At 39.5% G+C, this 27651-nt stretch overlaps 1 protein-coding gene across 1 annotated transcript in view; it reads left to right on the forward strand.

Moving 5' to 3' along the window:
• Positions 1 to 27651, forward strand: part of pns (pinstripe) — a 508843-nt gene that overhangs the window by 233189 nt on the left and 248003 nt on the right. Inside the window, exon 14 of the mRNA XM_067136728.2 lies at positions 14528 to 14624. Within this exon, the coding sequence (XP_066992829.2) occupies positions 14528 to 14624 (97 nt within the window). The remainder of the gene's footprint in view (positions 1 to 14527; positions 14625 to 27651) is intronic.

Raw genomic sequence — 27651 nt, forward strand, 5'->3', positions numbered from 1 at the left:
ATTACATCATTCAGTTGATACAACTGCATTGTATCATTGGAGGTCATCAACCAATCCATCACTTGGAAAATCCCTGAAGTCAGTCAGCTTCATGACTCTCTGATGGTCTCAGGTGCAGTGCATTGCCATAGAAGTCATGGCTGCAGTAGCTGTTAGCCTGTTAATGTGTGTTTGTATGTGTGTAGTTAAATAACTGATGTAGTGCAAGTGCTCAGTAGTTTCATACAAGTTTAAATCGTCATCATCATAATCATCATCCTTTCCCCTTATCCAGCTCCTGCTGGGTCGGGGCATTTATGGCACTTCTCTACCTACCTTTCTCCTTCCATCATTCCTCTTCCATCATTTTGTCTCAGTCCAGGGTTCTTCTTCTTGCACTCCTTTTTATTGAATCAATCCACCTTGTTCTAGGTCTCCCTCTCGCTCTCTTTCTCTCAAACTTCATCTCCATCATCTGTTTTGGTATTCTTTTTTCCTTCATCCTCCTTACATGTCCAAACTATCTTAGTTTACTTCTATCATTCCTCTCCTTTAGGTTTTCCATTCTGGCCTCCTTTCTCACATCTTCGTTTCTTAATCTGTCTTTCCTTGTCTTTCCTGTCATACTCCTTAGGTACTTCAGTTCACTGACTTGAATTCTACTCTCCTCCCTACTTGTCATTGTCCAGGTCTCAGATGTATAGGCCAATATGGGTACATAATACATATTGAATATTATCTCTTCATACTTCCTCATTCCAGACAACCATCAACAATTTCAAGGCTTTGACCATCAATTTTCACAATGCCTTTCTCCTCTTGGTATTACCATGGTCTTGCTTTTCTCTGTGCTGATTTTTGTACCATACTTATCAGTTTTCTCATTCAGTATATTAAATTGATCTTGTATTTCTTTGCTGTTTGTTCCCCAGACCATAATATTGTATGCAAATAGTAATAACTTCATCTCTCTGTTCCCATATGCTTCCTTTGTCTCCTTTACAATTTCGTCTATAACCACTAGAAATGAAAGAAGTGACAGCACACTCCCCAGTCTTAGTCCAGTTTCATTTCTAAACCATTCTGTACCGAGCTCATAGCTGCAGTCCCTTAAGTGCGGTCAGTATCCAGTATTCGGGAGATAGTAGGTTCGAACCCCACTGTATGCAGCCCTGAAGATGATTTTCCGTGGTTTCCGATTTTCACACCAGGCAAATGCTGGGGCTGTACCTTAATTAGGGCCACGGCCACTTCCTTCCCACTCCTAGCCCCTTCCTGTCCCATCGTCGCCGTAAGACCTATCTGTGTCAGTGCAACGTAAAGCAACTAGCAGGAAAAAAAAAAAACATTCTGTCTTTCCAAATGGAGTCAGATCTCTATAGAACACTTTCCCGCCTTGTCAATACTTTACATATTTTATTATATTTACTGTAATTACCGTACATGTTTCGAGAGCCAGCTACTCTCTTCTTCAGCAGTGCTAAACATTAATTAATCTTTGGACTTGGCGCATTGGTACAAACAGAACAATTAGGCCCTATATATAAATCTTGAAATTGTTACAATATTTCTCTGTGTTTCACCCTTCACTTACTTACGTTGTCATTTGTTACAGGCTTTAAACTAGAATTTTCAAATCATAAATAATAAAATCTATTAAATTAATCACTGTATGTTAATTTTACATCCTTATTTACATTTAAAAAGAATAAAATGTTTCTTCGTGTCTAAATTTAACATTTACTTTGCCATTTATTAGAACCCTTCAAAATAAAATAGTTTCAATTCGTAAAATAATAAATAACATCTATAAAGTTAGTCACTCTTAAAATATTTTCTGCTCTCTTCTTTCTTCTTTCCTTAAGTCTGCTATAATTCCGAGACCTCACATGAATTAGAATTTCCTCTCATCCAATTCTTCATTTCATCTAATTTATCTACAAATTAAAGTGATGTAGCATTGGTCTGAACCAAACAATATGTCCTCCTTGCTGTCAATGACCGGTTACGTGATGACTTTTATGCCGGCATAGCATAGCATCAAGTAGCAGCGCGCCTAATAAGGTCATTGACAGCAGAGAACAAGAACATGTTTGTTTATTCAGACTAGTGCAATAATATTTCGTTCATGGTTAAATTTGGCAACCAGTCGAACTGAAGAATTTGACGGTTATGAAAGTCATCACGTAACTGGCAGCATAGTAGCAGCTCGCCCCGTAAGGTCATTGACAGCAAGGAGGACATATTGTTTGGTTCAGACCAATGTTACATCACTTTAATTTGTGGATAAATTAGATGAAATGAAGAATTAGACGAGATTAAGAGGAGGAAATTGTAATTCATGTGAGCAGAAAATATTTTAAAAGAGTGACTAACTTTATAGGTGTTATTTATTATTTTATGAATTGGATATTTATTATTTATTATTTTATGATCTTAAGATAGTGACTAACTTTATAGATGTTATTTATTATTTTACAAATTGAAACTATTTTATTTTGAAGGGTTCTACTAAATGGCAAAGTAAATGTTAAATTTAGACACAAAGAAACATTTTATTCTTTTTAAATGTAAATAAGGATGTAAAATTAACATATAGTGATTAATTTAATAGATTTTATTATTTATGATTTGAAAATTCTAGTTTAAAGCCTGTAACAAATGACATAGTAAGTAAGTGAAAGGTGAAACACAGAGAAATATTGTAACAATTTCAAGATTTATATGTAATTGTTCTGTTTGTACCAATGCGCCAAGTCCAAAGATTAATTAATGTTTGGCACCGCTGAAGAAGAGAGTAGTTGGCTCTCGAAACATGTATGGTAATTAAATATAATAAAATATGTAAAGTATTGACAAGGCGGGAAAGTGTTCTATAGAGATTTGAATATAAGTCAATATGGACCAACATGGTGAAAATAATCGAATTGAGTCTGTACGCTGTTGACTCAGTTTTTGTACATTACTTGCACCATTTCCAGTATTTTTGCCACTTGTTATAAGAGTGTAATTCCTCTATAATTATCTCATAATTTTTTGTCTTTCTTAAAGACTATTATTATTATTCCCTTTCTCCAGTCTTCTGACAAATTTTTTCTCTTTCCATATGTACTTAAACAATCTGTACACCCATTGTAGTGTAACAGGTCCAGCAGCCTTTATTATTTCCACATTAATTTCATCCATCCCGGGTGCCTTCCCCATTTTCATTTTATGGACTGCTAATTCCACCTCTAACATGGTTATATCATCTTCTGCTGTTAAGTCATCACACCATATTATTACCATCTCCCCTGCACAATTTCTCACATTCAGCAGTTTATCAAAATACACTTTAATCTTTTTACTTCTTCTGGATGTGTTATCAAATCTCCACCTTCCTCTTTTATCTTTCCTATTACTTCATATTATTCCATACAACATTCTTTTACTGCCCGCTCCATCCATTTCCATCTTTTGTGTAAATTCTTCTCAACTTTTCCTCTTTTCTCTTTTCATTTTATTATCAAGACACTTCTTTGCTTTCTTCTTTTCTTATTTCTGTTGCATGATTGTCATGCTTTCTTCATTTCTTTCACTGCTTCTCTCACCTTCTCATTCCACCACGGTGTCTCCTTTTCTTTCTCTCTCATTGATGTTCTACCACAGGCACTCTCTGCTCCACTTACAAATGCCCTTTTGAAGTTGAACCATTCATCTTCCATATTTCCTACTTCAGTAACTGGAACTTGTTGTCTCAGTCTCGCCAAAAAGTTTTCTCTTTACATTCTTATCTCTTAATTCCACACTTATTATTTTGCTATCTCTTATCTCCTTTAATTTTCCCATTTTCCCCACTCTCATCTTTTGCTATCACTCCATGATCTTCATCAAATGTTTCTCCTGGTAATGGATGGAAATCCATCAACTGTCTGCGAATTGTCCTTTTTACCAGAAAGTAATCAATTATTGATTTTATTCTTCTGTCACCCCAGCCGTACGTTGTTTAAGTCGTCAGTCCATAGACTGGTTTGATGCAGCTTTCCATGCCACCCTATCCTGTGCCAACCTTTTCATTTCTACTTAACTATTGCATCCTACATCTGCTGTAATATGCTTGTCATATTCATATCTTGGTCTACCCTACTGTTCTTACTGTGCCTACACTTCCAACAAAAACCAAGTGAATAAGTCCTGGGTGTCTTAGAATGTGTACTATGATTCTACCTCTTCTTCTCATCAAATTTAGCCAAATCAATCTCCTCTCACCAATTTGATTCAGTATCTCTTCATTCGTGATTTGATCTATCCTGCTTACCTAAAGCATTCTTCTGTAACACCACATTTCAAAAGCTTCTATTCTCTCTCTTTCTGAGCTAGTTATCATCCATGTTTTACTTCCATACAATGACACGCTCCAGATGAAAGTCTTCAGAAACATCTTTCTAATTCCTCCTCAAGACAGCTCTTCCTTGCTTGTGCTAGTCTGCATTTTATGTCCTCCTTACTTCTGCAACTGTTACTTATTTTACTGCCCAAGTAACGATTTTCTTCTACTTCCTTTAAGACTTCATTTCCAATCTAATATTACCTGCATCACCTGTATTCGTTCGACTGCAATCCATTGCTTTTGTTTTGGACTTTTATTTTCATCTTGTACTCCTTAGCCAAGACTTCGCCTATACCATTCAGCAACTGCTCAAGATTTTCTGCAGGCTCAGATAAAATAACAATATCATCGGCAAATCTCAAGGTTTAATTTCCTCTCCTTGGATTGTGATTCCCTTTTCAAATTCCTCTTTAATTTCCTTTACTTCCTATTCTCTGTAAACATTGAAAAGGATGGGGGACAAACTGCAGCCTTGCCTCACTCTTTTCTGGATTGCTGCTTCTTTTTCAAACCCCTTGATTCTTAACACTGCAAACTGATTTTGATACAGATTGTAGGTAATTCTTCGTTCTCGGTATCTGATCCCTATCACCTTCAGAATCTCAAATAACTTGGTCCAATCAACATTATCGAATGCCTTTTCTCGATCTACAAACGCCATGTACATGGGCTTCTCCTTCTTAATTCGATCCTCCAAGATCGGACGTAAAGCCAGGATTGCTTCTCGTGTTCCTACATTTCTTCTGAAGCCAAATTGATCTCCCAAATCAGCTTCAACATGTCTTTCCATTCTTCTGTAAATAATGTGTGTTAAAATTTTGCAGGCATGAGATACTAAACTAATGGTGCATTAGTTTTCACACTTGTCAGCACCGACTTTCTTGAGAATAGGTGTAACAGCATTCTGCCGAAAATTGGATTGCACTTCTCTTGTCTCATACGTCTTACACACTAGATGGAATAACCTTGCCATGCTGGTTTCTCCTAAGGCAATCAGTAATTCAGAGGGAATGCCATCAATTCCAGATGTCTTGTTCCTGTTTAGGTCTCTCACAGCTCTGTCAAACTCTGACCTCAAAATTGGGTCTCCCATTTCATCAGCATCAACAGTCTCTTCTTGTTCCAGAACCAAATCATCTACGTCTTCACCATGATACAACTGTTGGATATGTTCCTGCCATCTTTCTGCTTTGTCTTCTTTCCCTAGAAGTGGCTTTCCATCTGAGCTCTTAATATTCATACACCTAGATTTCCTTTCTCCAAAGGTTTCCTTGATTTTCCTGTATGCAGCATCTACCTTTCTTAGGACCACACAGCCTTCAACATCCTTGCACTTCTCCTTCAGCCATGCAACCTTAGCCAGCTTGCACTTAATATCCACTTCATTCTTTAATTGCTGGTATTCTTTTCTGCTGCCCTCACCATTTCTTGCATTCTTGTATTTTCGTTGTTCGTCAGTCGGGTCTAGTATCTCCCTAGTTATCTACTGTTTCTTAGCTGATCTTTCCTTCCTTCCTAACATTTCTACAGCAGCTCTACTTACCTCATTCTTCACGACTGTCCATTCTTCCTCTGTTGTGCTCCCTTCAGCCTTTTCATTTAGTCCTTGTGCAACATCTTCCTTGAAACAATCGCTCACACTCTTTTCATTTAACTTGTCTAAATCCCATCTCCATGCATTCCTTCCTTTCTTCAATTTCTTCAACTTCAGATGGCATTTCATGACCAACAAGTTGTGGTCAGAGTCCACATCTGCTTCTGGGAAAGTTTTGCATTACAACACCTGGTTTCTGAATTTCTGCCTAATCATAATGAAGTATATATTTGATACCTTCCAGTGTCTCCAGGTCTCATCCACATATACAGCTGTTGTTTGTGGTGTTTGAACCAACTATTAGCAAGGACTAAATTATGATCAGTGCAGAATTCAACCAGTCGACTTCTTCTTTCATTCCTTTGTCCCAATATGAATTCTCCTACTGTATTACCTTTTCCTCTTTGGCCTACCACTGCATTCCAGTCTCCCATCACAATTAGATTCTTGTCACCCTTTACATATTGTATTAAGTCTTCTATCTTTTCATATATTCTTTCGATTTCCGCATCATCCGCTGAACTAGTAGGCATATAGACTTGCACTATTGTGGTGGTGGTGTAGGGGTAGTGTGCCTGCCTCTCGCCCGGAGGCCCCAGGTTCGATTCCCGGCCAGGTCAGGGATTTTTCTCTAGACCTGTGGGCTGTTTCAAGGTCCACTCAGCCTACATGATTAGAATTAAGGTATGCACTAGCCAGCGTATTGGTAGGTGTGCTAGGTACCAACTGATGAGCCCACCCTAGCACACGAGGGCGAAACGCTGGCAACCAAGAATGCTTTTTTTTTTTTTTTGCTAGGGGCTTTACGTCGCACCGACACAGATAGGTCTTATGGCGACGATGGAAGAGGAAAGGCCTAGGAGTTGAAAGGAAACGGCCGTGGCCTTAATTAAGGTACAGCCCCAGCATTTGCCTGGTGTGAAAATGGGAAACCACGGAAAACCATTTTCAGGGCTGCCGATAGTGGGATTCGAACCTACTATCTCCCGGATGCAAGCTCACAGCCGCGCGCCTCTACACGCACGGCCAACTCGCCCGGTCAATCAAGAATGAACTAGCTGGAAAATTTATAATGCCCAATAACGGACCATTTATATTGGTATTATAAATTTGCTCATTCAGGACAAATATTTCAGATTCCCTATGGGAATCAACATCTATATCATCTGATGGCCAAGCAGGCATCAATTTTTAGTGATGAGACAAAGTCTCTTAGTGCATTGGCACTGCCGGTGGCTCCAGTTAGCCTACGCAGTGGCCTCCACGGTATGCACTAGCCAGCGTATTGGTAGGTGTGCTAGGTACCAACTGATGAGCCCACCCTAGCACACGAGGGCGAAACGCTGGCAACCAAGAATGAGCTAGCTGGAAAATTTATAATGTCCAATAACGGACCATTTATATTGGTATTATAAATTTGCTCATTCAGGACAAATATTTCAGATTCCCTATGGGAATCAACATCTATATCATAAGGAGCTATCTGACGGTGAGATGGCGGCCCCAGTCTCGAAAGCCCAGAATAACGACCGAGAGGATGCGTCGTGCTGACCACATGGCCCCTCGTAATCTTCAGGCCTTTGGGCTGAGCAGCGGTCGCTGGGCAGGCCAAAGCCATTTTAAGGGCATAAGTGCCGTGGGGTTTGGTATTGTGGTGGGCACTGGTTTGGTGTCTATAGAGTGTTCCAACCTTAAATTGCAGTACAGCGTAGATGGAGCGCGCTGTTGCGAAATCGACTCGTGAAGATCACGCTCGAGTGTAACTCAAACAGTGCGTCACAGTTCCACATTTTTCGTTTGTAATTTTGTAATTTTAAGTTCATTCATTCATAAATTGATATTTGTAGCATGGTAAAATAAATACAACATACCTTAATCACTGTCATTGCTCTCAGATAATGGACGTACACCTTCTATCATTACTGCAAGGCCTGATGTTCCCGCTTTGGATGAACTGGGTTCGGGAGATGAACTTGAGGATGATCCGTACGATGAAGAAAGTCTTATTAAAAACTGTTCATCGTCGACATCGTCCTGTAATTCGTCTGCTTTCCACAAATCTCCTTCATTTTTCTTTACTTCGTTCACGTAATTTGCCCAGTTATCTTATGTTTTTATACGCAGCGATTATTACATTTTCCATATCATTTTTCTTGAATGATACGTTATTATACCATATGTAGTTTTTCACCTGGGACCACACCATCTCAATATGGTTTAACTCGCAGTGATAAGGCGGGAGTCGTAGAACCTGCCGACCTGCCACTTTTGCCATTTCATCTATTCTCTGCTTATCATACAGAGCCCTATGCTGAGAAGCGATGTGCAACAATTCTCGCTTTAGCATCCCGTCCTCAAAAGATATTTGCTTTTTACGTAACCACTGTACGATGTCATCTTTGCGCCAAGAAGTCGCCGTGAATGATAAGCGGCATTATCCAGCATGATCACGGCACCTTTCTGCCGTCCTTCTCTTTTTTGCTTTCTTTTTTGCTCGAGTTCGCAAAGGACCATGTGTGTGTTCCTTCCTTATAGCATAGATTGTTCTTTCGGAACAACCTGTAGCTTTAGCTGTTTCACTGACTGCACTAGTCACGTTCATAGTCTTTAAGAAATAATCCAGGACACTCATTATAATATTGCGTTCCTTTCCCCTGAGTTTACCTACGGAACATTTCTTTTTAATTTGACGATCCATTGTACATCCTTCTGCACTTTTTCTTCGAACTAAGAACCCGCCGCACGAGCACAAGCATGAACTCACAACTTAACAGACTACACAAACACAACAAACACAATCCACTTGTCCTCAAGAACTATACATTTATCACTGATCTTTACTTAATCAATCTTATAATACTGATTAAATGAACACCACTGCACACGGCTGTCAGTATATTTAAAAGCTCAATGTTTGGGAGATCCAGCCAGCTAAGTCACTCGTGAAACGTAAACAAACGAGACGTTCTCCCTGTCATAAATTAAGAGATAACGAGGTAAGGACTTGAGGTATGATTTGAAAATAACTTCCTATCCGAAGACCGTTTGATTCGCTTTAACCACGCCATGATCCTTCTGCACTTTTTCTTCGAACTAAGATCCCCACGCACGAGCACGAACTCCCGAACCACAAAAACGAAATACACTTACCCTCAAGAATTGTACATATGCCACTGATATGTATTTAATCACTATTATACACACTACTGACAAAATGAGCACTGCACTGCATGCGACTGTCTGGAAATGTTAAAAGCGCATGTTTGGGAGATCACTACCGGTACTTCAGCCAGCCAGACAGCCAACCGAGTCAGGCGCGAAACCAAAATTCAAGAAGACATTCTTCCTGTCACAAATTAAGAACTAAGCAAGATAAGAACTTTGGGATTGTTTTAAAAATAACTTCCATATCTGAAGTCCATTTGCTTCGCTTTGACCCCCCGTGTAAATTCAATAGGAAAGACGCTGACCAGCGACTGACTTTTTCGTGTCTGCACATAAAAATCCCTGAACATGACTGAAAATAAGCGCATATACTGCATTTTGTTATCACTTAAATTGAAACATAAACTTATCTACATCGAGCTGAAATGTTTCTTTACAAGCAGTGAAAATAATAGGATAATCGTGAATATAAAATAGGAGTTATGACATGATAAGTTTTATGCAATGAAGATTTTGCATTTGGCATAACTTTCCATTATATTACCATTTTCACACTAAATTCTTTTTTTACATTTTTTTTGTTAACGGCATCAAATGCGCCTTAAAATTCTGTACATAACACGATATTCACCCATTTTAACCGATAACATTCTAATTTACGGATATTTGGCAAACCCGCTGCATTAGAGTAGTACAGCGCTACCCGCAAAACATGGGAGAAGGAAAGAGACGGAATTATCCCATTACTGCTGTACTGCAATTTAAGGTTGGAACGCTCTATATCTGGACAACAATAATTCTTTCACTATGCTGGTCGTAGTAACTTACCTGCTGCCCTATTTTCTTATTATTAAACCAACTCCTGCATTTCCCCTGTTTGATTTTGTGCTGATAATTCTGTAGTCGCCTGACCAAAAATCCTGTTCTTCCTGCCAACGTACTTCACTCATACCAACTACATCTAACTTTAGTCTATCCATTTCCCTTTTCAGATTCTCTAACCTACCACAGCGATTCAAACTTCTAACATTCCACGCTCTGACTCGCAGAATCTTCCTGATGATCACCCCCTCTCATGTAGTCCCCACCCGGAGATCTGAATGGGGGACTATTTTACCTCAGGAATATTTTACCCAGGAGGGAGCCATCATCAGTACATCATTCATACAGAGAGAACTGCATGTTCTCGGGAGTTAGTTACAGCTGTAGTTTCCTGTTGCTTTCAGCCGTGTAGCAGTATCAACACAGCTAAGCCATGTTGAATATTATTACAAGGCCATATCAGTCAGTCATCTAGATTGCCGCACTTGCAACTTCGGAAAGCCATATCTTGTAATTTTCCTGTTTTTCTTCCAAAACCATGTGTTGTCCACAATCATTCCATTTCTCTCACAAAAATCAACTAGATTCTCTCCATCATTCCTTTTCCCATATCCATATGGTCCTATTACTTCTTCCTTTTCTTGCCTTTCATTTCCCACCTGTGCATTTAAGTCTCATGTTATAATCACTTCCACATCAGCTATCTCCTTTTCTAGTTTCTCCAGGCATTCCTCAATATCCTCCTCTTTGTTTACTGTCTGCGGTGCATATGCTTGTATGAAATCCATCACTTCGTTCCTCATCCTCAATCTAATTTTCATTATCCTGTCACTGATGTTCTCTACCATATCCACACACTCTTCCATCTGTTTTGAAATGATCAAGTACACTCCATTTTTTGCTTCTCGGCCACCACTCCAGTATAGTTTCCTCGTTCTTTTCTTTCCCTTTCCATTTAACTTTGCTCAACCCCGTAATTTATATACACACTTTCTCCATAAAATCCATCATTTCTTCTGCCTTTACTGTCAGGGTCATAAGGTTGATTGTCTACCTTCCTGATGTTGACTACTGGTTACCCATTTTTCACAGTTCACTCAGTGCCCAAGGAACTGCACATCGCTTACTGTAGGGTATGCCCTAACATTTTCCGAGGCAAGTTCCAAGTTTGATAATGGCTGCTTGACCCTTGGCCAGACAGTCGCAGGTAGTGCCATCTGCTGTCACGTGTGGTAGCAGGATTATCGTGACCTGACAAATTACTAGTTTAAATAGCAATGTAAATTCAGCCTCCAGTATTTAAATTTCGTATTAATTTCTTCATTCGTGTGTTTAGTGTTTATCTGCATAATTGAAAACTAAAATGTTAGTCTTGATTTAAACAGACATGGAAAATTAATTCTGTAAATAGCATTTTAGGTAGTGATGGGAAGTTTTGAACATAGACTAGAATGAATTTAGTTAGGGACTCCTTTATCAAATCTAAATATTTCACAAGAACAGAAGGGTTATAACAACAAAAACAGATACACTAGGAAATTCAAACTGAGCTCGATAGCTGCAGTCTCTTAAGTGCGGCCAGTATCCAGTAATCGGGAGATAGTGGGTTTGAACCCCACTGTCGACAGCCCTGAAGATGGTTTTCCATGGTTTCCCATTTTCACATCAGGCAAATGCTGGGGCTGTACCTTAATTAAGGCCACGGCCGCTTCCTTACCATTCCTAGGCCTTTCCTATCCCATCGTCGCCAAAGACCCATCTGTGTCGGTGTGACGTAAAGCAAATAGCAAAAAAAAAAAAAAAAAAAAAAGGAAATTCAATCTTACTTGCTATGAGTTCCATTGAGAGACAGCTGTTGGCCATCCCTGATTTGAACAAGCATGCCGTCAATCACTTTGTGGCCATTGCCTATTATTGTTTTTATTTTATTTTCCTGTATATAGTCATCCGATCGTCAACATCGTCATCATCATCATAATCGTCATCATAACAGTCAAAGTACGAACTGTGTACTTACATTAACAGCATTCAATCGACTGATATTTTGTAATTTACAAAAATTGCTTTGCGGATGCAGTTATCGAGTTTTCTTGTTGGTGGTGTTCGCTCTGCTGTCTGTCGTGTTCACACTTTGACAGATCCATGTACCCTTTCGTTTTCCCTGCACGTGCTGTGATTTATTTGCCTATGTTTTAAGGGTATGTAGGGCTTCTGTTTTTGTGGTGCTGTCTTCCAAGTTTCTAATTTTTTAAATTTCATGATATCTGATTTTTGCTATATGATCATTCTGTCTTGGAAGTAGATTTCTGTTCAGGCAGAATCATCTGATTGTTATTAATTACCTGTATGTAAATGATGCTATTTCATATAAAATATTGTGGTAACTATCAATGAAAACTGGGCGGGAGGGGGGGTAAAATATCATGAACTGCCTCTGTACTTGATGGCACGCCTGTTGAAATCAGGGATGGCCAACAGCAGTCTCTCAATGGAGCACATAGCAAGTTACAGATTGAATTTCCTATGCATCATCATAATCATCATCTGTCTATTTTATGTTATCAGATGGCAGAGAAACCGGAACACTTCTGGTAGACCTATTGATGAATCTTAATTAATTTTTTTGGGTAAACACTGCAGCTAGGGTGTCACCAGATGTGTGGCAGTATCGTATGACAATGAGTGCTGAAAGGACTTTTTTCCACCCTTCAAAAATCTGATAACCTGTGCACTGAGCTTGATAGCTGCAGTCGCTTAAGTGCGGCCAGTATCCAGTATTCGGGAGATAGTGGGTTCGAACCCCATTGTCGGCAGCCCTGAAGATGGTTTACTGTGGTTTCCCATTTTCACACCAGGCAAATGCTGGGGCTGTACCTTAATTAACCCTTTGTAGTCCAATTCTCTGTAACATGTTACAACAGTCTGGTCCAAATTAATTTTGCATATTTTTACCTAGTCAGATTAAACTCAGAACTTTTATTAGTAGCTATAGTTATATTATTATTATTATGATTATTATATTACATAAACATGAGTCCAGTGAGTTACCTACAGGTTTACACAAAAGTCATCAGTGCAGGAGTGAAGAATAACATTAAAAAAACTGAAGTGGAGTAATGCAGCTAGGAGGAACCTACGGTCCTCTCGTTTGCAGACCTGATGAATAACTTAGTCTAGGGGCTCACTATCATGAAATATTACATTCTGGTAAACACTATTGTCGTTTGCATTCCGTTTTGTATGTGCGAAAGTATTTTCAGCATCAGTGTTACTCAAATGATCAACACTGACCTGAGAAGCGTCATCATTGCTGTGTGCCGTATCCCCTCCTCCACCCCCGCCCATTACATTCGTGCGTCTTCTTGCTTTTGTAGCAAGCACTGGAACATCCTCTTCTAAATCTTCAGAAACAGCATATGATGGTCCGGGATCATTCCGTGCTTTTTTTACGCACAGGTCCAGTCACTGAAGTTTCACTTGCAATGCTGGAGTTCACTACACCTTCATCTTCACTTGAAAGTTCTCTAAACTCTTCGTCTAATTCAAATAAATAATCATCATCACTGCTGTCTAAATAAATGTGCAAACGTATTTCTCATTCATTCATATTTGCCGCTTCTATATCACAAATTCAACTGAGACAATTCACATTCACAGATGAACATGCCTAGTACAACACGTGTGCACACAACTCAATGTAAACAAAACACAACTTACAGGCCGCCGGTAACCATGACGATACATGGCTACATATATCTCGTATTATTTCCATAGAGATAAAAGAACGGCTTCCTTGGTGCACAAAAATTTGCTGTAGAAACATCAGAGATATCGATCGACCTCAATCAGGTCAAAGAACTTCAATAAATAACTTCTTAAATAGAACAAAACATAATGTCGAGGTGATCCCGACGTTGGACCAGTTACAATAAACCCTGATGTCGAGGTCATCTCGACGTTGGACCGGAAAAGGTTAAGGCCATGGATGCTTCCTTCCCAGTCCTAGCCCTTCCCTGTCCCATTGTCGCCTTAAGACTTACCTGTGTCGGTGTGACGTACAGCAACTTTTAAAAAAAAAACCTATGCTGTGAATCAGTTCATGGGCGCAGGCCAAAGCATTGAACTCTTGGTCTCGTATATGGCTGTAACAGTATGGGAGCTGCTGAAGTATGGTTGATGCTGAGTAATGACATTCGCAGCGCAACTAGTGCATGTAGATGCTAGGTGTTATTCACTGGGTTAGTTGTGCCTCTGTAGCATTTTCTTTAGTAGTGAGGAAAGCAAAAGTAGACTATCTCACTCCTCATCTTGTTTAATACACCGCAGGGGAGCACCATCCTCTGTTTTTATAGTTTTTCTGTTTTGGATCCTCTTAACAGGCAATAATCATTATCATCATTATCTTGACCATTTTTTTTTTTTTTTTCTGGTTTCCGCAGTGTCTGTAACAGTTTGCTAGTATGAAAGATGAAATTTTACTTTAACTTATCTTTTAATGCTGTGGTGATGTTTGATTTTAAATACCATTACTTCTGGAAAGAAAGATTTTTTTCCTGTTAATACTTGAATAACTAGTTCTGACTTCTTGTATTTTTTAGGGAAAATCTGGTCTCTGGTCTCATCTTACAAACTATCAAGAGTTAGAAGAGTGTAATGATACATCCAAGCCAATTGATCCCAATTTCCTTACACCTGGTGAGTTAAAAACTATTTTAGGTTATGATTTTAAATATAAAAAAAGAATATGAATACATACATAGTATCTAATATTAAGTAAACACATATGTATATATATAATTTGTCTTTTCTGTTACCAAATTATACTATTTTATATTACGTGTACATATAATCAGTGCTACTTCAAAATTTAATTTATGCCAAATGGTTTGGAAGAAATTGCTTCTGAATCAAGGTCTTCTATCCATAATGTTGCTGGTCTGTTTTTCCTTTGTTCACCTTCAAGATATCTTTTTTACCTCTGTATTTTGCTCTAATATCAAGAAACAAGCAAATTCTAAAAGAAAATTATTTTCCAGTATGTTTGTAGAAACTGAATATTTAACGATTCTCAGTTTTGGACATATCATCAGGCCTCATATTAAATATCCAAAACTAAAGTTAATTTTAAAATATTATGATGCTAAGAAAATACATATAAATAGAAAAGAACGGGGAAGAGAAGATTTGGTAGAAACGTGCATAGCACTCCACTCTTTGGCCCTAAGTGGTGAATACATACATACATACATACATACATACATTAATTTTCATCTATTCAAAAAAAAATTATCTAAGTACCTTCATAATCCTCTGTTCGTAACTATTACTGTGGGCTGTGGCCTCTTCTGTGTTCATGCCTCGTACCTAGAAATCCTTCAACTCAAAGTCAGTCAGTCATTTTCTTCATTTTCTCCTGTTCATACCAACGATCATTTTCACTGCAGGTGGCATTGATATCTTGAGTCAAAACTGGCTTTTACTCCTGTGCCATTAAGTTGACCTAAAAATGAAGCAATGTAAGATTAGTTTAGCCTGTGAACTTGCAGCTTGGTAAAGACTGAATGGCTTAATATTTAAAAAAATATGAAAAATTTAAATACTAATTCATTCTTTAAAATAAATAAATAATAATAATAACCATCTGTTCTATATGCTTCCGAGTGCCTTGTAATGGCCAGGAAGGGCCCACTCAGAAAGCTGGAGTTAAAAGAGAGGAAGATCCTGAGGAGGATATTAGGACCAATCAGAAAGGAAGGAGGCATTTACAGAATCCGCCATAATGATGAACTGCATGAACACCAGGAGGACATTGTCACGTGTATAAGGAAAAGGCGCCTGACCTTTTATGGACACTTGGCCCGTCTGGATTCCGAAAGACTCTCCAACAAATGGATCACGTCAGTTAAGTCGGATATGGAACAACTAGGTATCCCACTGGGACAAACTCGTGACCGAATACTATTCCGTCAAGCCGTCTGACACGGTATTTTCCGAATGTCCCTTACAAGTAAGAAGATTACAGGAACTAAGTGGACAGAGGAGAGAAAGCTGGCCCATAGTCAGCAAATGAAGGAATATTAGAAGAAGAAGAAAGCAACAACTTTACAGAAGAGTAGATACGAACCCCGTGGTCCTCAGTAGGCCTAAACGACAAAGAAGAAAGAATAATAATAATAATAATCATCATCATCGTCTTCCTTCCAAGTATTGGGTCATGTGTCCCGTTATGGTCTTGCATTTTTCTTTTTGCAAGACTTGAAAGCAATCAAATGTCCTTCTGACAGTTTGCTAGCCTGAAGGAAGTAATAATAATAATAATAATAATAATAATAATAATAATAATAATAATAATAATAATAATAATAATGTTTGTGGATTACTGTAGTCACGTCCTAGTTCGTGAACCATGGGCAACGGCTGAGTGGCCTAGTAAGTGGTCCTGAGAGTCGGGATACCAGTTGCTATGGAATGGGAGTGGCCATCTCGGACATATTCTGAGTCGTGGCCCTCCTTGTGCTCAGGCGGCTAGGACTATACAATTCACCGGTGGTCCCTAACGCGTTAGAGGAGAGATCCTCACTTGGACTATGTGCAAGTAGGGTAGCATCCTTCTTCATGAATTTACCGAGCTCAGAACACTTTAAGCAAGCCTCGGACCTATGGGAGTATCGGAGTCCCACTCCCATTTGACAGGCGAGGGACTCCTTGGAAACAACTTGGTGAACGAAATGGAATTCGATGGGGAGCTATCAATATTAATGGGGCTTATGGAAGAAAGAAAGTAGAACTGGCTGAGTCAGCAAAGAGGATGCATTTGGATGTGCTAGGAGTAAGTAATATTAGGGTAAGGGGAGATAACGAGGAAGAGATAGGAGATTATAAAGTGTACTTGACGGGTGTTAGAAAGGGAAGGGCAGAGTCTGGGGTAGGGCTCTTTATCAGGAATACCATTGCACGCAACATAGTTTCTGTTAGGCACGTAAATGAGCGAATGATGTGGGTAGATTTGTCAATTGCAGGAATTAGGACTAGAATTGTGTCCGTGTATTCACCATGTGAGGGTGCAGATGAGGATGAAGTGGACAAGTTTTATGAAGCATTGAGTGACATCGTGGTCAGGGTCAACAGCAAGGATAGAATAGTGCTAATGGGCGATTTCAATGCGAGAGTTGGGAATAGAACTGAAGGATACGAAAGGGTGATTGGTAAATGTGGGGAAGATATGGAAGCTAATGGGAATGGGAAGCATTTGCTGGACTTCTGTGCTAGTATGGGTTTAGCTGTTACGAATACATTCTTCAAGCATAAGGCTATTCACCGCTACACATGGGAGGCTAGGGGTACCAGATCCATAATAGACTATATCTTAACAGACTTTGAATTCAGGAAATCTGTTAGTAATGTACGAGTTTTCCGCGGATTTTTCGATGATACAGACCACTATCTGATCTGTAGTGAACTAAGTATCTCTAGGCCTAGGGTGGAGAAAGTGAAATCTGTCTGCAAACGAATAAGGGTAGAAAATCTCCAGGACGAGGAAATTAGACAAGTACATGGATATGATTAGTGAGAAGTTTCAAACAGTAGACGGTAAGCAGGTTCAGGATATAGAAAGTGAATGGGTGGCATACAGGTATGCTGTAGTAGAAACAGCAAGGGAATGCCTAGGAACAACTGTGTGTAAAGATGGGAAAAGGCAAACATCTTGATGGAATGATGAAGTGAGAGCAGCTTGTAAACGTAAAAAGAAGGCTTATCAGAAATGGCTCCAAACAAGGGCCGAGGCAGACAGGGATTTGTACGTAGATGAAAGAAACAGAGCGAAACAAATAGTTGTTGAATCCAGAAAGAAGTCATGGGAAGATTTTGGTAACAACCTGGAAAGGCTAGGTCAAGCAGCAGGGAAACCTTTCTGGACCGTAATAAAGAATCTTAGGAAGGGAGGGAAAAAGGAAATGAACAGTGTTTTGAGTAATTCAGGTGAACTCATAATAGATCCCAGGGAATCACTGGAGAGGTGGAGGGAATATTTTGAACATCTCCTCAATGTAAAAGGGAATCATCCTTGTGGTGTTGCGAACAGCCAAGCTCATGAGGAGGAGGAAAATGATGTTGGTGAAATTATGCTAGAGGAAGTGGAAAGGATGGTCAATAAACTCCATTGTCATAAAGCAGCAGGAATAGATGAAATTAGACCTGAAATGGTGAAGTATAGTGGGAAGGCAGGGATGAAATGGCTTCATAGAGTAGTAAAATTAGCATGGAGTGTTGGTAAGGTACCTTCAGATTGCACAAAAGCAGTAATTGCACCTATCTATAAGCAAGGGAACAGGAAGGATTGCAACAACTATCGAGGTATCTCATTGATTAGTATACCAGGCAAAGTATTCACTGGCATCTTGGAAGGGAGGGTGCGATCAGTCGTTGAGATGAAGTTGGATGAAATCCAGTGTGGTTTCAGACCACAGAGAGGCTGTCAGGATCAGATTTTCAGTATGCGCCAGGTAATTGAAAAATGCTACGAGAGGAATAGGCACTTGTGTTTATGTTTCGTACATCCAGAGAAAGCATACGACAGGGTACCGAGGGAGAAGATGTTCGCTATACTGGGGGACTATGGAATTAAAGGTAGATTATTAAAATCAATCAAAGGTATTTATGTTGACAATTGGGCTTCAGTGAGAATTGATGGTAGAATGAGATCTTGGTTCAGGGTACTTACAGGGGTTAGACAAGGCTTTGCTGTTCGTAGTTTACATGGATCATCTGCTGAAAGGTATAAAATGGCAGGGAGGGATTCAGTTAGGTGGAAATGTAATAAGCAGTCTGGCCTATGCTGACGACTTGGTCTTGATGGCAGATTGTGCCGAAAGCCTGCAGTCTACTATCTTGCAACTTGAAAATATGTGCAATGAGTATGGTATGAAAATTAGCCTCTCGAAGACTAAATTGATGTCAGTAGGTAAGAAATTCAACAGAATTGAATGTCAGATTGGTGATACAAAGCTAGAACAGGTCGATAATTTCAAGTATTTAGGTTGTGTATTCTCCCAGTATGGTAATATAGTAAGTGAATTGAATCAAGGTGTCGTAAAGCTAATGCAGTGAGCTCGCAGTTGCGATCAACAGTATTCTGTAAGAAGGAAGTCAGCTCCCAGACGAAACTATCATTACATCGGTCTGTTTTCAGACCAACTTTGCTTTACAGGAGCGAAAGCTGGGTGGACTCAGGATATCTTATTCATAAGTTGGAAGTAACAGACATGAAAGTAGCAAGAATGATTGCTGGTACAAACAGGTGGGAACAATGGCAGGAGGGTACTCAGAATGAGGAGATAAAGGCTAATTTAGGAATGAACTCGATGGATGAAGCTGTACGCATAAACCGGCTTCGGTGGTGGGGTCATGTAAGGCGAATGGAGGAGGATAGGTTACCTAGGAGAATAATGGACTCTGCTATGGAGGGTAAGAGAAGTAGAGGTAGACCAAGACGACGATGGTTAGACTCGGTTTCTAATGATTTAAAGATAAGAGGTATAGAACTAAATGAGGCCACAACACTAGTTGCAAATCGAGGATTGTGGCGACGTTTAGTAAATTCACAGAGGCTTGCAGACTGAACGCTGAAAGGCGTAACAGTCTATAATGATAATGTATGTATGTATGTATGTATGTATGTATAATAATAATAATAATAATAATAATTTTATTTATTTATTTACAGAGTTTACGCCCACATTGGAGCACTTAAATCAGACTACAACAAATTTGTCTTCCTTTTCTTCTCCGAAAAAGTCTTTAGTCTGGTTGACCTGGCTTCCCTCTCCGCATCCATTATAACATATTGTTTCCTCTGTACAGTGGTCAGAGGAAGCCTGATGCATTTATTCTTCAAAATACACTTCTCGCCTCTGTTTTCTATGGTTTGCATGGTAATATTCAACTCCTCCAAATTACTTTGAACTTCTTTAAACCAATTGTTTTTTGATTTACTATTCCAAAAGTAATTAAATAATTGTTTTAAAACTCTGTTATCACTTAGTCAAAATATATGACAAGAAAAGGCAATTCTTCTTTTTCTCATTGTGTCTGTGATGGACTCACTTTCCCGATAGATAACCTCATTGGGCAACAATCTCCACTGTCCATCCACCTGATGTTTCTTGTTTTTGATCGTCCCGAGTATCCTTCGATCGACTCGTTGTAAGCGTTCTGTTGTTGATCTAGTATTGAGTTTAAATAATGTTTCACAAGCATAAGTTTCTTCTGGTTTAATAACAGAGTTATAATGCCTAAATTTAGCATTAATCGAAAGACATTTCTTTTTGTATGTAGGCCAAGTTATCCATTGTGCCTGCTTCAGTTTATATATTCTGCTCTCTATTGATGGTTTTTCATTGCAATTCCAAGTGAGATTTTCACCCAAATATTTAAATGTACCTCCATTTTCTATTCGTTTATTATTATTTAATAATAGCGCTGAATTTATGAGTTCTGAAAGTAGGCATTATTTTTGTTTTATCATACGAAATTTGCAATCCAACTTTTTTCGCTACATTTGCAAGTTCTTCCAGTTGAACTTCAGCCTCTTCGAAACCATTTGCCAGTATCGCAAGATCATCCGTGAGTGCCAAGCAATTTAGTTTGATATTTTTTCCAATTTTGACTTTTGGACGACATTCCTTAGTCTACTCTCGCAAGACCTTTTCCAATACACAATTGAACAATAATGGCGAAAGTCCATCTCCCTGGTGGAGGCCTGTTGTAATTGCAAAGAATTTAGATAACTCATTTCTGAATCTAACTTTAGATTGAGTATTCTTAAGAGTCATACCAATCAGGCTAATAAGTTTGGAATGTAAACCAAATTCCTGAAGGACATTCAACAGTGATTCACGATGTATACTATCATATGCCTTTTGAAAATCAACAAACGTAATAACTAAATTTTTGTTTCTAGATCTATGATGTTTCATAATCTATTTTAAACTGATGATTTGGTCAGGGCAGCTCCTTCCTGGACGAAATCCACCTTGATATTCCCCTAGTTCACAGTCAAGATGTCCCTGTATTCTGTTATAGATAGATAAAATCTTATATGCAGCAGCGGCTGCTGAGGGGAACTGGCGGAGGGGCACACCACTTTTTCACAAATTTACGTTCTTACTAAGCACACATGAGTAAAGAAATGCATACCCGGATACACACCACACAATGTTAAATACTTGATCATTACTCACCTACTTCACTGCCATCTTCATTTTAAGAGAAACTGTGGAATGAAATGTTGGTGTCCATTCGAAGAAGGCAGCGATCCAGACTCTTCATCACCCTAAGTACACTGACTGACAGAGCAAATGCAACACCAAGAAGGAGTGGTCAGAACTTTATGCCAATTGCAGGGTAGACTGACGTCACTGAGGTATGCTCATGATGTGAAATGCGCCGCTGTGCTGCGCACGTAGCGAACGATAAATGGGACACGGCGTTGGCGAATGGCCCACTTCGTACCGTGATTTCTCAGCCGACAGTCATTGTAGAACGTGTTGTCGTGTGCCACAGGACACGTATATAGCTAAGAATGCCAGGCCGCCGTCAACGGAGGCATTTCCAGCAGACAGACGACTTTACGAGGGGTATGGTGATCGGGCTGAGAAGGGCAGGTTGGTCGCTTCGTCAAATCGCAGCCGATACCCATAGGGATGTGTCCACGGTGCAGCGCCTGTGGCGAAGATGGTTGGCGCAGGGACATGTGGCACGTGCGAGGGGTCCAGGCGCAGCCCGAGTGACGTCAGCACGCGAGGATCGGCGCATCCGCCGCCAAGCGGTGGCAGCCCCGCACGCCACGTCAACCGCCATTCTTCAGCATGTGCAAGATACCCTGGCTGTTCCAATATCGACCAGAACAATTTCCCGTCGATTGGTTGAAGGAGGCCTGCACTCCCGGCGTCCGCTCAGAAGACTACCATTGACTCCACAGCATAGACGTGCACGCCTGGCATGGTGCCGGGCTAGAGCGACTTGGATGAGGGAATGGCGGAACGTCGTGTTCTCCGATGAGTCACGCTTCTGTTCTGTCAGTGATAGTCACCGCAGACGAGTGTGGCGTCGGCGTGGAGAAAGGTCAAATCCGGCAGTAACTGTGGAGCGCCCTACCGCTAGACAACGCGGCATCATGGTTTGGGGCGCTATTGCGTATGATTCCACGTCACCTCTAGTGCGTATTCAAGGCACGTTAAATGCCCACCGCTACGTGCAGCATGTGCTGCGGCCAGTGGCACTCCCGTACCTTCAGGGGCTGCCCAATGCTCTGTTTCAGCAGGATAATGCCCGCCCACACACTGCTCGCATCTCCCAACAGGCTTTACGAGGTGTACAGATGCTTCCGTGGCCAGCGTACTCTCCGGATCTCTCACCAATCGAACACGTGTGGGATCTCATTGGACGCCGTTTGCAAACTCTGCCCCAGCCTCGTACGGACGACCAACTGTGGCAAATGGTTGACAGAGAATGGAGAACCATCCCTCAGGACACCATCCGCACTCTTATTGACTCTGTACCTCGACGTGTTTCTGCGTGCATCGCCGCTCGCGGTGGTCCTACATCCTCCTGAGTCGATGCCGTGCGCATTGTGTAATCTGCATATCGGTTTGAAATAAACATCAATTATTCGTCCGTGCCGTCTCTGTTTTTTCCCCAACTTTCATCCCTTTCGAACCACTCCTTCTTGGTGTTGCATTTGCTCTGTCAGTCAGTGTATTTTGAACTATTTAAATGTACAGTACCTGCTGTCACTAAAGTATCTTAAACTATTTAAATGTAAAGCACCTACTGTCATTAAAGTATCTTGAACTATTTAAATGTACAGCACCTACTGTCACTAAAGTATCTTGAACTATTTAAATGTACAGCACCTACTGTCACTAATGTATCTTGAACTATTTCAACGTGCATACTGCCACTGAAGTCTATCTGAAATACGTTCACAGCGCTATATACATTATGGAACTACCGTTGGATGGCCTTGTAATAAAGAAGTTCATTCAAATTACTGTACCGACTGATAGGCCTTCTAGTGAGTCTACAGGACGAATGAAGTACAGTCTACTCGCTCTGGCCACACAAATGAATACGGTAGGACCTTGTTCAACGACCGCAGTGTTATCCCTTTATTTAAACACGAATTCCATTCTTCTATGCCTTAAATTCACAAACTTAGAAATGACTTTATCGTCAAAGTCAGGCATATCGTAAATAAGGTCTTTCGCAATAGAAATCATTGCCAGAGCAGATACCGTAGTCGTTCTTCGGTCATTGTGTTGCGTAAAAATGTCTTAATACGAGCCAGTGTCGAAAAACAGCGCTCTGCTTCGGCTGTGGACATGGGTGTTGTCACAATTATCCTGAGATGCTTTAGCGTTTCTTTGAACGTTGATTTCAGATTATTTTCTAAAATAAAAGCAAGAAGTGGTAGAGCTCCTTTGACTTGCCTGAAATCTGTCCGTTTATAAATCACTTCTAATTCCGTCTTTAGCCTTTCTTTCTGCAACATTGGATAATGTAACGTAGTAGAATTTAATACATTTTGTGGAAAGTTTATAGAAAATTTGTCAAATGAATCGGAGTACAGTAGTGTTGCAGCTTCAATGTACCCAGTAAATGCAAACCTATCATGCACCTGATTCATTACTACGTCACATACTTCTTTCGCTGCAATGGTCCTTGTGTCACTTACTCTACGTCTTTTATCGGAATTATTGTAGTCCGTGAGATCACATGAAATTGTATCTATTTCTTCACGTTGTTGTGCTACGCACTTTGCGAAGTCAGAAATAGCCTTTTTTATTTGGACTGAATCTGTTTCGCGTTTTTGTAGCTGATTGTACAAAATGTCAACATGCGGCATTAATTTGTGAAAAATAGACAACCAGAACATGAATATGGTATCCTCAAGAGCACGTCGCAGTCCACTGGCTTCATTTACGCTAACAGACGTTTTACCTTCTTCTTCTATTCTACGAAAGCACTCGATCAGTTTATCTCTATTCTCATAAACTATATTCACCGTACGAATGTTGTAGTTCCAGCGAGTAGTGATTGTCCGAGGGAGTCTAGTCTTCATTATTTCATTCAAGAGGTCACTTCTGTGAGACGAGTTGGAAAAAAAGTTGGAATTGCGGACAGGTTACAGAAAAATAATTTGACTTGGGGATTGTACGAACAAGCCTTCTGCATTGTCAAATTTAGCTGGTGTCCATAACAATGAATGAAATGTGCATTAGGGTAGTGTACTTTCAATTTCGCCTGCACACCCCCTGTCCTTCCGCTCATTACGCTGGCTCCGTCATAACTCTGACAAATAAGTTTATGTGGTGTGTCCCTTAATATGGGATTAATTTGCTCTAACAGACATTGACTCAATCCATCCGCTGTCCTGTCGGTTGGATTCATGAACCCCCAGAATCTTTCATGGACGTGACCCTCTAATGCATATCGAAAAACAAGTACCAATTGGCATTTGTTTGAAACATCCGTTTGTTTCATCTGCTTCTATTGTAACGAATTGGGATTCCCCAATTTCTGAAGAAATTTGTTCCCTGCACACATTCAACATACAATCAAGAAGCTCGTTCTGAATGGTGTTTGAAGTGCCTTTAAATACAGAAGCTTTGGCCAGGTGTTCTTTCATAGCAACGTCTATTTCAGCCGTAAAATTAATGAGACCTTTGAAAATTCCAGGATTTAGAGAATTTTCTGTCTCATCATGGCCACGGAGTGCCACTTCACATACGCCACAGAATTTTATGCACTGAATAATTCTGCGTAATATGTGCCTATTTTTCCTAACCTGATCATTGTGTTTGTTAACGGATTGGCGATAAGCAGAATCCAGTTGAGTCACTATATTAACTTTCCCTAGCACAGCTAATTCCATGCATGAATTGATATGTTGGGAGGAACTTTCGTGTTTTTTAATTTTTTCTTTCAAGTGTTTGAGATCTGTTACTCCGGTTTTCGTCCTCGTCTGGTCATGTCCGAATAACATGCACGGAAAACAGAATCACAGCCACACAACCACTCGTATCCTGTATACACCCCTGGCTGGAATCTACGTCGATATTCACGCCCTTTATATTGTCCAACTTGCTCTAGTTGTAAATGAGGCGTTGGTCGACCGAGTGTCTTTATCTCAGTCTTTTCCGTTAGGGACAGTTGAGAAAAAGGTCTATTTAAAATATTACTCACAGAATTCATTGTACGTAGCCTAGATATTAATCATACCTGTGTGATATACCTTAAGAGACTCTTCATAGGGATTCTCTATGTCCGCACACAAAACACGACAGATTTACTTTTAATGACACCACACTAAATATTACAAGATAGGATACTGACTAATTTCATTAGCCAGTACAGCATGTTTATCAGATTGCAGATGACAGACTTGGAACACGATGTTCTGCTCGGCGCGATAAGCCTTCGCGTATTTTCGTAATCGTAGCGGGCTGGCTTCGGTAATGACCCAATCTCCCATTCAGTGCATGTTAAAAATTAGTTAGTTCCACGCATGCGTGAACGAAAACTACGTAAGAAAGAGTCAGCAGCTAAGGGCACAGGGCCCAGCATGACCGGCCAGCGTAGAGCCCGCCGGAGGAAGCAAAGTACGTGTATGATGAAAACATTGACGCTCTAGCTGCATGCGGCGCCTAATATCAAAACTGAATGTATCACCATTCAAATTGCCAGTATTTATAAAACCATGCATTAACAGTTACTTAGCTGGAGGGGCACGTGCCCCTCTGCCCTTTAGAACGAGCCGCTACTGCTTATATGTAATATCCAATAATGATACTCCCCGATAATTATTTGGATCAGATCTATCGCCCTTTTTATGCAATGGTTGAATTATTGCCATATTCCACTCTTCAGGCATTGTAGCAGTATTCCAAATATCTATAAGATGTTTATGTAGATTATGAACGGTTTGGTCATTAGCATTCTTCCATACCTCTGCGACGAAATAATAATAATAATAATAATAATAATAATAATAATAATAATAATAATAATAATAATAATAATAATAATAATAATAATAATACTAATAATAATAATAGCTTTATGTCCCTCTGACTACCTTTACGGTTTTTTGAAATGCCGAGGTGCCAGAATTTAGTCCTGCAAGAGTTCTTGTACGTGCCAGTAAATCGCATATTGGATTCCCCCCCCCCCATACCTTTTGTGGCTATAAAAGTGGATAAAAGGGGTCTAATACATGAGGAAATACCTTATTCTTGAAAAATAAGGTTCCTGGAAGGAAACCATAATTTAAATTATGCTGGTAATTTCACAGTTGAAAAAGTCTAAAGAGCTTAAATGTTTTAGTATTCTTGAAACATATTTGATTGAGATATATTGGATTTCTGATCATTTCCTGATGCAAGTATCTGTCCATTCTGATCAATTACATACAAGATACGATACTTAATAATTATTTAAATATTATGTAGATACAATGTATGGAGAGGGATACTTATAATATAATCTTTAGCCCTGTGTATACCAAATGTCAACCTGGATTCTTTTATATTACTATACCAAAGAATTTACAAACTTTAAAAAAAATTTTTACAATTTGTTTTAAGTCACACCGACAATTTATGAACCTTGAAAGACTCTTGTTTGTTGAAATCGTCTATTGCTAGCTATTATTAACTGTAATACAGATTATTTTCCCTCCTTTTTAATGTCTCAGTTGGTTTAGACTGTTCTCTAACACTGACTTCTTTTCAGCACTGCTCCAATTTTTGTAGGATAGAGACTCACTGCAGAAAAAAACTAAAATAAAGGCATGAGTCTACAAGACGGTTGGTTAAACTGGCAGATTGCTGAAAAATTAGGGATTTTTGAATTTGGTGTTCACCTTGCTTTGAAGCAAAAACGAGAGATTGGCACTGACAAAGGTAGGATACAGTAGGACATTGATTATCCGAACATCAATTATCTGAAACATCAGTTATTCAAACTAAAATGTTCTCATTTTTTCTTTATTATTGTTAAATGCCCAACAATAATGTTCCATCCCTCTGTAACAGTACAGTTATGAGATTTCCCCAGACCTTTCAGTCTGTCAGTCATCTGATGCTAACTAGCTTTCAGCTCAGTCTTTTGCAAGAACAGCCGAACATCTCCCCATTAACTATAGTTTGCGGAAAGTCCAAGTTCCTGTCGAAGACTCTTAGAACAGGTATAGGTTACATACAGATTTACACCATCATTTGACTTCAATAAATTCTTACAAATGTTTCAGTTTAAGACGGGTGGTTGAAGAGTAGTGTTGTGCTGTGTTTTGTGTTTTATAAACATGTAATCTCTGTGTGTTGCTTGTGTACATTACTGTAATAGTGTATCAGATATGGCATCTTCCATTAAACAAAATCGTAATGTGTTGACAAAGGAAACAAAATTAGAGAAATTTTATACCAGCTAGAAAAGGAGAAAGAGGTTCTTCTCTAGCAACAGTGTATAAAGTAGGTAAATCCATGATATCAGATAATATAAAACTAAGCCAGCAAAACATTTTACAGTTTGCATCAAAACTTGATTCTGAGGATGGTTAAAAAATATATGAAGGAAAGATATTATTCAATTCTTGATCAGGCAGTTTATATGTGGTTTGTGCAAAGGCATTCAAAAGGCAAACCCGTGTCAGGTCCACTGC

Source organism: Anabrus simplex, chromosome 1 (genome assembly GCF_040414725.1).
Source record: "Anabrus simplex isolate iqAnaSimp1 chromosome 1, ASM4041472v1, whole genome shotgun sequence".
Taxonomy (NCBI): Eukaryota; Metazoa; Arthropoda; class Insecta; order Orthoptera; family Tettigoniidae; genus Anabrus; species Anabrus simplex.